Genomic DNA, 11,519 nt, shown 5'->3' with positions numbered 1-11,519 from the left:
TCTCTGAATTAGCCTCTTCACAGGTAGCAGAAGGACATTTCTTTGGTCAGAAACCTGTAGCTCTAATTGGCTCAGTCGTTAATTCCTTTCTTTCCAGGCTTGCAGCAGTTGCAATCACAGCAGGTCTATCAAGTGTTTTCTGTGCACTGAGGGACAGGCAGGTGAAGGGTCTGGCTCTCAATTCTCCTGGTTTGTCATTTTTATCAGGTTGTGTCCTCCCCCTTGGTCATTACAGGATAAGAAAGGCATTTTACTGTATTTTCTCAACCTTTAGCTTGTCCATCATTCCACGAGCAGGCTGCAGCATGGGAAGAGGAGAGATAAACTGTGGGGGGAGGGTTGGTTCAGGCCATTAGAGCCTCTGCAGTAAGGAAAGAGATGGAAGGTACGGCTATATTCGAGGGGGCTGTGAGAAGGTCAGGAAAGGCGGGGCGGGGGGGCGGTGATGACAGCGCTGTGAGTCCAGGGAAAACAGAGCTGCAAAGTTTACACAGGGACCCACGGGAGAAGGCTGTGGGCGACTGCCTGTTTTGTTTGTCTTTATAGTGAGCTGTGAAAGGGGGTGGGAGACATCCAAGCACGGTGTGGACAGGGGAAGAAGAGGCAGTCTCCTGTGGGTGGTGTGAGAAGGGCAGACAGACGATCCCTAGGGGTATTTGGGGTACGGCTGTTACCAGATGTGCCTGCGGAGGAAATCACGAGGTCCGTCCCTGTACAGCATGCGGAATGGGAAGCTCCAAGCAGACACAGAGATATTCCCATCGCTTGGAAGGAAAAAGACACAACGAGCATTCAGCACAGGGATGATGGGCTAAAGCCCGCCTGCGGGTGCTGGGAGGGCTGGGGCTCAGCCCTGCCGCTGTCGGTCCCAGGATCAGCCTGTCCCCGCCCGCTGGCAAAGTCCCCGTGTCGCTTTAAAAATAAGCGCTCCAGCCTGTTGGACAGCCTTCCTTGGAAAAATAAACACGGCAGCGCTGGCAGCCCGCAGGGGCAAAGCACACGCACACTTTGGGGACACCTCTCCAAGGGCGGGTACCCCCAGAGTCCCCTTGGGAGCAGAACAAGGCGTTCCCTTCCCTGCCTCCGGCCAGACCCACGTCCCCTCCCGCATCCCCGTGCCCGGAGCCCCCCGGGCCGGGGCGCAGGTGAGCGCTGCGGGTTCCCGTGCCGTGGAGCAGGAGCGCCTCCCGCGGGGATGCGCCGGGATAACAACCCGCATCGGGGGGATAAAATCCTCCCCAAAAAAACCCACACCCAAAAACCCCACCCCCCAAACCCCATCCCCAAAACCTCCACCCACAAAACCCTCTCTCCCAAAACCCCCATACTCAAAACGCTTCACTCCTGGATATTTAATACACTGAAATTTTTTTTTTGTTGTTGTTGCTTTTTAACAATGAAATCTTATCTGCGATAGGGAACAGGCTGAATGTCTCTCCCAGCTCTTTTTTATGCCTTGGGAACAGGAAGAAAGGGGCAAAAGTATCCCTACACTTAAAAGGGACTGAGAGACCCCCTGAATGCAGTTCAGTCTAGAGGCACCGAAACCAGCAAGCAAAACAACCCAACCCATCCAACTTGCAAGTGGCTGTATCATTAAAAGGCCATAAATCCACGTTAGCAAATACCCTAAGCAGAAATCACAGCAAATCAATCACATTTTCACTCTGCCAGGAGGGACTGCCTTGGTGGACGGGTGAGAAGCACTCGAGACAAGGCTCCTGTGTTTGTCATTAATTTCAGAAAGTCTTTGCCTCTCTGACTATTTTTCACTGACAGGGAAGGCGAGGGTTGGGAGCCTCTGGTTTGTACACAGTTGAGAAGACACACTTTGGAGTAGCTGTAGTGTGCTGATGGAAGAAGGTTTGAAGCCCAGTTCTTCACGGAGCTAAATATTTTCAGTAATGTCTCCAAGGCCAGCATAAATTTTGCCAGAGCAGGATGAACTGCAAACACTTCTGAGAAATTAAAGTGATCCTGGCAAATTGAGTAAATTACAAAAAATAAACAGTAGGTAATTCAGTTAAGGCAAAAAGCACTTAAGGAGGAATAACCATCTGTACAAATGTATACCTCTGAATTGCCAGTGCTTTAATAGCTCTGCAAATAGGGCTCTGGGTGTTAAAGTGGGTCAAAAACAAATTAAGGTTGGTGTTCATGGCAATGGAAGCGTAAAAACAAACAATTACACTGTGTAATTGATGCCTAAAGTCATACATGTTAAACCTGCCCTGTCGAGCGACTCAGGCGATCCTAAGCCCAGTCAGAAAGCAAACAAACATTGTTTCATCTCCATGGATGTGAAATGAACCTTTTACTTTCCCCAGGTTTGGAAGGGCCTCAGCTGAATTCAGCACCAAGATTTCTGTTTCAGGCTGCAGGAAAGAGGGATGCAGTCTGTCAAAGAGTAAAAAAAGCGACCAGAGTTTCAGAAAACCTTATTTATCTGCAGGGAAAAGTTTGCATAGAAAAGGCTGAGCAAGGCAAGGCAGCAACTCACAGAATTCTTAAGGTTGGAAAAGACCTGCAAGGCCATCAAGTCCAAACTGACCGACCACCACCTTCCAGTCATTTCTTGAACACCTCCAGGGATGCTGATTCCACCACCTCCCTGGGCAGTCTGTTCCCATACCTGACCACACTTTCAGTGAAGAAATTCTTCCTGACCTCCAGCCTGGCACACCTTGAGCCTGTGTGCTCTCGTCCTGTCGCTGTTCCCCGGGAGCAGAGCCCGACCCCCGCCTGGCTGCACCCTCTGTCAGGGCGTTGTAGAGAGCCACGAGGTCTCTCCTGAGCCTCTGTTCCAGCCCCAGCTCCCTCAGTACCCCTCACAGCACCCCAGACCCTTCTCTGGAGTTGCTCCACACCTCAACTTCTTGTAGGGAGGGGCCCACAACCGGCCCCTTATCACGAAGCCCTGGAGCAGCTCCGCTCACAGATCGAGAGTCTCCCGTTCTTTGACTTTGCGAAGGGCTGAGATAAACCCGTTGTGATTGATTCAGATAGGGGGTCAAAGCCTTTCGCTCCCTCCTGCCCAAATCTCTCCTCGCCGGCGATCTTGCACACCTCTGCCGTGGCAGGGCTGCTTGTGGCCCTTTCCGTGCGGGTCCCGCCAGCCCCGCTGCCGCTTCCAACAGCCGCTCCTCTCTCCAGCTCTCCCCACAGCCCGCCGTGGGCAGGGGCAGCACGGCTCGCTGCCCGCTCCACCGCCCGGAGCCGCGCTGTGGGCGGGCTGGCAGGCCGCGGGCCGCTCTCGGGAGCGGTAGGCCGGGAGCAGCGGCGTGCCCGAGGCCGCAGGGGCGGACGGGAGCCGTAGTCCGGGCGCGGCGGCGTGCCCGAGGTCGGCGGGGCGGATGGCGCTGCGCGGCTCGCTGCGGGCCGGCCGGGCGCTGCTGCGCGCCCCGGGGCCGCCCGCCCGCGGGCTCTGCAGCCGGGTGCGTGCGCGGAGGGGCGCGGGGCGGGCGCGGGGCGGGCGGGGAGGCTCCCGGCTGACCGTGCCCTCCGCTCGCCTTGCAGCCGCCGGCCTTCGGGTTCCTGTTCGATGTGGACGGCGTGCTGGTGCGGGGCAGCCAGCCCGTGCCCGCCGCCCGCCGCGCCTTCCAGAGGCTGACGGACGGCGGCGGGCGAATGCGGGTGCCCGTCGTGTTCCTGACCAACGCCGGGAACTGCCTGCGGTCGGCCAAGGCCCGAGAGCTGTCCCAGGCGCTGGGGCTGCAGGTAATGGTGACGGGGCAGCGGGAGCAGCGGCCGGAGGGAGCCCGAGCGGTCCCGGGCAGGGAGGCACCGCGAGGGCCCGGCCTGGCCTCGGCCTGAGGGGCTGCAGAGCGGCAGCTGGCAGCCATGCCCCCCGAGCGCCGGGAGAAGGGCGCGAAATCCAAGCTGCGGGTCCCAGCCGGCCTCTCCTCCGTCCCGCAGGTGTCTCCGGAGCAGGTGATCCTGTCCCACAGCCCCCTGCAGCTCTTCAGCCAGTTCCACCAGAGGTGCATGCTGGTGGCCGGGCAGGGGCCCCTGGAGGAGAACGCCCACAAGTATCCTTTGTGCCTCGTGGTGCTCTGTGCGTCCTGCTGCTCCTGCCCTAGCCCTGCCCCTGGCACTCGCTTGCTCAGCTCCTGAAGCACAAGGAGACGCAAAGGTCACCGGGCTTACCTTATGGGGCAGCGTCCTTATGGACAGGCTCAGGTGCTGTTGATCTCTGTGTTGGTCACTCCCTGCCTGCCCTGTTCAGTGTTTGGCTTCTCGCGTTCATGACTTCTCCTGTGATTGCTGATCTGTTGGTGGGATGTGACCACGAGGACTCCGTCAGCTTTAGATGCCTCATTTTTGAGATAAAGTTGTGCTCTTCCCATTCTTCCGTGGCAAAGCCCGTTAGAGATCACTCCCAACTGTCCCATGGATAAGGTTTTCCTTAGAATCTGACAGCAGTTGAAGGAACTGAAATATGATGGGGCTTTGAGCAGCCTGGTCTAGTGGAAGGTGTCTTTGTCTGGCTGAAAGCCATGAGGTTATGCTTTACCACACTGCTCTGTTACTAGGACTTGCATTCCTTAATCCTATAGGTGCTTCTGCAAGTAAAGAAGAACTTAAAGCAAAACTGTCACTTAAAAAAAAAAACAACCCAAACAAACCAGTCTCCACAACATTCCTTGATGGTCTGAACTAGCCTGGGGTTCAAGCACGTGGTCACCATAGAGGCTCTGAGGAAGGCATATCCCCTGTTAGACATGGTGGACCTGAGCCGGAGGCTGAAAGAACTGGTAATCTCCTGAAGCATCAGCAGAAGGGGTGATCTGGTGCAGAGGTGGTCACAGCACACAGCAAAGGGACAGGGCAGCTGTCAGTGAGGTCCCTCAGCAGGAGCCTGGCACTGACACTGAGCAAGCAGCCCCCCTGCTCTCCCCAGTGTTGGCTCCTGCAGGAAGGGCAGTGACTCTCCCCTCTCCCTTCTCATGCCATGCCTGCCTTCCATTGCTGTTCCTTGCAGTGAGGGGTAAGATGTTTTGGTTGACGTCTCCAGCTCTGAGACAGGAGCACAAGATCTGTGAAATCCCATCGGGGATGGGGGAGGGGGGAGAAATACTCCTTCAGGATTCCAGGTGGCTTTGTCCTGCCTTATTATGGAACTGCCTTGGCAGGTTCAAAGGAGGCATTTTTAGTTGTAGAGATGGCATTAGGTTTTGCATTACTAATCCAGCCTTCCTTTTTTTTTCTGGCAGCCTCCTCCCACCACTGGCTTCCCCACTATAGAAGGTAAGCAGTGGCCTGTGTTTACATGTGAGCAGCAAGCAGAGCTAAGAGCAAGGCAGGCCAGCTGGGATGGGAGCTAATGATGTGCTGTCAGCTCACTGCTGTCCATGGGCAGCACATTCAGAGGGTACAGCCAGGAGGCAGCCTCGCTGCTGGAAAAAGCTGGATAAAAGCAACTTTTCCCTGTGCTGTGTGCCAGTATCTGGAACCGGGGGGGCACATGGTGCAGAGATGTGCAGACTGGAGCCCTGGCACCAGCCACGTTCCACTGGTAGCTGCACTTGCCAGGGCAGCCCAGCACAGGAGGGGTTTTGTTAGCGGGTGGCTTTTGGACGCCATGAGTTTCCAAACAGCTCTCAAAATCTTGCAGGGGTGGTTCTGTTTGGTGAGCCAGTGAGGTGGGAGACGAGCCTGCAACTCATTGCTGATGTACTCCTGAGCAATGGGAACCCTGGGGCAGAGCGGCAGGATGTACCATACCCTCATCTGCCTATCCTTGCCTGCAACATGGACCTCCTGTGGATGGCTGAAGCCAAGATGCCCAGGTGAAAAGCACGTGTGGTATTTGGTTTGGCCAATTTCATACTCCTCTCGTGCAGATGGTCTTTTCCTGCTGTGTTTTTTTTAGCATTTGAATGCTTTGAGAGCTTGATTGTACGATGTAATTAGCAGCAGAGACATGAAAGCTGCATGAGAAATAAAGACTAAAACCTGGGGAGAAGCAAAAGCCACACCACTGTGTGTGGAGGTGTGTGTGGGTGCTGTATCCAAAACAGGCAATAACCAAGGAGTGCTTGCTGCTTCAGTGTCACTGGGGGTGCTGATGATCTCCTTTCTGGGGCAGGTTTGGCCATGGCACTTTCCTCCTCTGCTTGGAGAGCATCTACAAGAAGGTGACAGGCAAGGAGCTGAAGTATGAGGCCTTGATTGGCAAACCCAGCCCCGTCACCTACCGCTATGCCCAGTACTTGATCCAACAGCAGGCAGAGAAGCAGGGCTGGAAGGCTCCCATCCGACGCCTCTATGCAGTTGGGTAAGAGATTTTTTTCCTGCTGGTTTCCTTAGGGAGTTGCAAACTGACTGCTCTTTAGTGGTGGTGGGGTTTTTTTGTTTGTTATTTGGGGTTTTTTTGCTTACTTGCTGGGTTTTCTTCCCCCTCTGGATATTGCTAAAGTTAATACCAAAATCCCCATGGTATCTCTGGAGCCTCGCATCCTGGAACAGAGGCTTGCTGGCTTTTTGTACCCTGCACAGCAAAGCTGTAGAATGCACAGTGCACATAAAGTGACTCAATTAAAGGCAAAGTTAAGAGACCCAGATGTAGTACTGTTAGCTCAGTTTGGCCAAACACTTTGGGAATGTAGGGGATATAATCCAGTCAAGGCTGAAACTGCTCTGGGTGCTTGGGATGTGCTGTTTCCCCTTTGAAAGGTGCACATGTCCTGGGCAGGACTCACTGGTGGGTGGACTCACTGGCCCACTCCAGCTGCTCCTCTTGGTGTTAGCAACTATCTCACACCCCTTCCTCCTTCAGTGCTGTCTTAATCTCAGTCCCCCAGTGCCAGAGGGCTTTTTTGTCATTTCTGAGCCTATTCTCATGGGCTTATTTCTCCTTTCTGTTCCACACTGTGCCCTTATCCAGGGATAATCCTATGTCTGACGTCTATGGGGCAAACCTCTACAACAACTACCTCAAGTCAGCTCAGCAGAACCAGGTCCAGGCTGGGCTGAAGAGGAGCCCACAGGCAGCCAGTCCCCAGGCTGAGGTTTCCCTGGAGTTGAGGAATGACTGCAACAACTCAGTGCAGAGCTGCGAGTCGATTCTGGTCTGCACCGGGGTCTACCGCCACAACGGTGCCGTTCCCAAGAAAACAGTGGAGACAGTGTTCCATGGACATCGGGACTTCAGCTTCGACCCCAGCCTGCTGGAGGCATCTCACATAGTGGAGGATGTGGATGATGCTGTGCAACTTGCTTTTAAAAAAGAAAACTGGAGCTAGGGGTTAAGACAGGTGTGCCTAAAGATCTGCTGTGAGGGATTTTATGTACTGGAAAGAGGGGAAGAATGGGGAGGGACCTGGGGTGATTTTCTAATCTAGCTAACATTTAAGAAAACTCCCTGTTGCAGCACTAAAAAGCCCTTAATTTTATTGATACTCATCTGCCATCCTGACAGCTGCCCACAGACTTTCAACTGTGACTGTGCATTGCTGCCAGCCATAATTGAGCCATAATGGAAACAGGGTATAGGCAGTAGGCTTGTCCCAGCAATCCCAGTTTTGTTCAGCTCTCACAGGTCCTTCTTTTCACACTTTGTGTGCAAAGATCAGGGGAGCCCACCCTCCTCTTTGTGGGGTGTTTGAGGGCAAAGCTCTTCCCCACACAAGGAGCCAGCATCAGCCATTTGCAGAATGTGCTGTTTGTCCAGGCTGTGACTCTTGCACACCAGAAGCTGGGCTGCGGTGGCACCATGCCAAGAGAAGGCTTTAAGTCTTAACATTCTCCTCGTGAAGAGTAAGTGCCTACAGACTTTAACAAATTCTCTTTGCCTGGGGATTTGCCACTGCATCACTGTCAGCCCGAAACAAAGTTCTGTTTTGCAGTCATCTGGCAGCTGTGGAGAGGCAGAGCCCCTCAAAGGAAGCTTCAGTAGCCAGAGCAACTTGCTGCAGGGCTGAGGTGAAAGTTATATTGTTCCCTCCCCCCTATTTAGCATTCTGTGAACACCCCTGCCTTTTCACATCCCACCAGGGAGCCAGCAGCCTGTGCTCAGCAGCAGAGGAAACCACCAACAGAGTTTGAATTGGCAGAGTTGTCTTTGCCCAGAACTCAGTGCTGCAGCAAGAGGCTTTTTTGGCACCCACTCTGATCCCAACTGTTGCCGGGAACATCCACCTGCTCCAGCTGGCACAGCTTCCAAGAGGGCCCTTCTTTGGAACAAGGGCCAAACAAAAAGAGTCACAGTCCACCTTTGCTCCTTCCTTGCATGCAAAGATTCAAAGAGAAGATCAGTCAAGCCAGGATAGTACCAGAGCCCCAGACTCCCAGAACTGATCTTTTAGAATACAAATGTCTGTGTCTTCCAGTTCCTTTGTTCCTCTCATCCTTCATGTGGTTTGCAGCTCAGGGATACCCCATACAGTCTGACCTCTGGTCCCTCCTCTTTCTTTAGCAAGCAGGTAGAGTCCCCCTGACATGAATTAGCAGCTGAGCTTTGCCTGCCCAGGAACTTTTCCCTAACAACATGCACCTTCTATTGCCTCTGTTCTCCTAGCTCTTCTATCCAGAGAAAGATAAGACTTGTGTCTCCATAGACATTCCAAAGAAGATAAGCAAGGTTTGCATGAGAAATTAATGTGAAAGATTTGGCTTAGCGAGGAGTGTCTTAATTCCAGAGGAGCACTGTGATTTTAGAAGCACAAATCAGCCTGTGTATATGCTGAAAAGCCTTGGAGCGAACACAACTGAGTTGATTTTCCTAACTACAGTCAGCTCACATCACACTGAAGTATCAGAAACAGGTCTGCTCTGCCTCTTCTTTCCTCCTTCCTGCTTTTCTAGGCAGCTCCATACACAGGGTGCAAACTAGATGTTCTGCACGGAAGTTTGAGTTCTTGATTCAAATCTCAGCATCCATGTGCACTGAAATTCTGCTCCAGCAGCTCTCCATCCTCTCAATACTGAAGTATCTTCCTAGGAAGGTCACTGCAGCTTAGGCTCTGTTCTTAAGTTGTGCCAGGCTCTGTGTGTGAAGCAGATCAGATGCTCTTTCACTTATCCAGGTAGAAGAGTTCATTCTCTGTTTCTCTATCCTGCCCTTCTTGAATAGGAGCAGAAAAATACCTCTTTGCATGTGTTTCCCTCAGTGAAATCCACAATTGGAAGCAGTTTCTTCCTCTCTTACCATTACTTGGGGTTCTTCTCCTTTGTCTCATCAGGGCAAGAACTGCTTGGCTGCTTCTAAAAGCAGCTGTAATGGGAGGAACACGGATTTGAATCCTTTTCCTTTCGCTGCAGAGAGAAGGAAATTACCATTTCATCTCGTTGCACAAAACAAGGGCTTGTCTCCAGTTCCCAGAAGAGCAGGCACAGGGAAGGACTTGGGAAATAACACAGGGAAGGTCCTTTGGCTGCAGCACCTCCCCACAGTCACAGCTGTGCTGTGCCCCCAGCGTGCAAGGCCTGAAACTGGAGCCCAAACCCCATTTATTCATAGGGTGGCTCCAGTGTCCCTCAGCCTTGTTTTTCAGAGGTGCCATCCACTGCAGAAAGAGGAGCACTCCCTTTGCTTGCAGTGCTTGCTGACTTGGGTGGGAGCTGTCGTGGGATTCCTTGGAATGCTCCTGATGGACAGACCTCGGGGAGCTGGTGGCTGGCAGGAAGAACGAGCCACACCTTCAGCATGGTGAGTGCTGACTGCAGAAAGGCTGAGCTCTGTCCATCTGCAGCCAGCCTTTGGCAGAGCTCTGTCTTGTTGCTTGTTAGGAGTGTGGTGCCAGTTACTCAGAGAAAAGGTGCTGCTGAACACTGTGCCCTGAGAACTGTGGCACCTCTTCCAAGGTTTGCATTTGTTTGCATTTGCACAGAGAGGGAGCCAGGCATCTCCATCTTTGGAATAGCAGTGGAGGTGAGCTGACTGATGTGAATCTGCTTCAGATGCCAAATGTGCTTTTAGCTCTGGATTAGGTTTTTTTTTTCCACACTCACAGTGTTCTGTGAGTCTTAAAAATGTGTAGGAGGACCTTCAGTGATAAGGAATTTTAAAAAAATGCTTTGCTTGCTAGTTGAAATTGAACAGAAGGGAGGAGAAGGAATCTAGAAATATCTTGTACCCTTTGCCTAATTAATACCAAGTAAGGTTGCATAAAAAACTCTGCTTTGCTGCTCTCTGCACTAATTAGTTAGCCAGATGGGCTGCCCTTGGTCTGAGCAATGCAAAGACCTTTCCCCTCTTCCCCTTCTTAGATCCTTGAAACAGTGCACTTTGTCCAAGTCCCTGCTGGGAATTGCATGGACCCACTGGATGAAGTAGGAAATCTGGCTTCTCCAGCTGCTGTTGGACACTGGCTTGATTCTGAAAGGTTTCTGTTAATGACATTGCTTGGCAGGTCTCCTCTGTTGCATGAGTTGTGCTAGAGTGTTGTACTTGTAGCTTATGTCCAGTTCATTTATGGACATCTGTTGTTGCCAGAATTCAGTGAAATCCTTTTTCCTTGGAACTGCAGCTTCCTGGAATTAGCTTCCAGCGTGGCTGGAAGGAAACTTCCTTTGTCTCATGTGTTGCTCAGAAGAGGTGTCTCCAAAGCAGTATTTCTGTCCTTTGGAGCTGTCATCCTTCTGTGCAGATTGTGGGACCAAGCAGGAGAGATCACCACTGCTGATCCAATACCTTGATACTTACATGGTGCACTGCCTGTACAACAAACAGGGCAAAGACCTGATCCTAACAACTCCATCTTCCAAAGATGAACAGGTTTTTGTCAAGCCAGAAGGGAGCTTGCAACTGAAGCTAGCAGGAAGGAACCAAGGGATAGACCTTGTTTTGGATCTGAAGCCAAGAGCTTTTATGGCATGCAATAACATGGTGGCCAGAGAAGTCAATTCCTTTATTCCACAGGATGCATGCAACTGCTAACCTGGCATTCAGGGCATCAGATAACACTGCTGACCCCTTCCTTCCAGTCCTAATCCTGCCATGTCTTTCCCCCTCCAAGAAATGGTAATGTTTCAGATTGTGTCATGTGCACTGTAGAAGAGTGATTATATATCATTCAGAGAAATTACAAACTGTGATTATTTTAGATTTCATATTAATTTCAATGCAGTTACAGAGTTGCTGCTTTGTTCAACCACATATGTAAAATAATAAAATATGTTTTCTTTGAAATTAATTTTAACTTCCTGTGTGTACATTTAGTTGGTATTATCCTGCTCTCTTTCACATCTTTGCCCTGTAAGATTATTAGGGCAAATTCTGTTTGCTTTTTCTTTCTTTTTTCATGTTCTTCAAGCTATTACCACATTTTCTTGAGGGGGAACCACCCTGAAAGATACCCCTTCAGCAATTAACTGGCAAACTTTCAGACCAGAACCAAAAGCTTCCCCTGATTTCAATGGAAAATTCAAGATCCTGCTGGGTGAAACCATCATCTTTAATGATCTAGAAACAGCCAATCCACTTGCACTGTTTTTATATTTTATCAGAAAGTTTCCCATCTACAAAGTTCACAGCTCACAGGAAGCAAAACAAGTGTGATGCAGAGTCCTGAGAACTT

General features: G+C 51.6%; 1 protein-coding gene across 1 annotated transcript; it reads left to right on the top strand.

Annotated features, from left to right (window-relative positions):
* The first annotated feature begins 3,297 nt into the window (after positions 1-3,297).
* HDHD5 (haloacid dehalogenase like hydrolase domain containing 5) lies at positions 3,298-11,135 on the top strand. Its single transcript, XM_041484380.1, has 8 exons — positions 3,298-3,434; positions 3,517-3,717; positions 3,916-4,028; positions 4,661-4,754; positions 5,214-5,247; positions 5,615-5,789; positions 6,089-6,277; positions 6,887-11,135. The coding sequence occupies exons 1-8, from the start codon at positions 3,354-3,356 to the stop codon at positions 7,242-7,244; spliced, it is 1,245 nt and encodes a 414-aa protein (XP_041340314.1). The 5' UTR covers positions 3,298-3,353; the 3' UTR covers positions 7,245-11,135.
* Positions 11,136-11,519: the final 384 nt, after the last annotated feature.

This window comes from Pyrgilauda ruficollis, unplaced genomic scaffold, assembly GCF_017590135.1.
Source record: "Pyrgilauda ruficollis isolate IOZ18807 unplaced genomic scaffold, ASM1759013v1 scaffold66, whole genome shotgun sequence".
NCBI lineage: Eukaryota > Metazoa > Chordata > Aves > Passeriformes > Passeridae > Pyrgilauda > Pyrgilauda ruficollis.
Note: the sequence above shows the minus strand (reverse complement) of the source record. Positions and strands in the feature narration are given on the sequence as shown.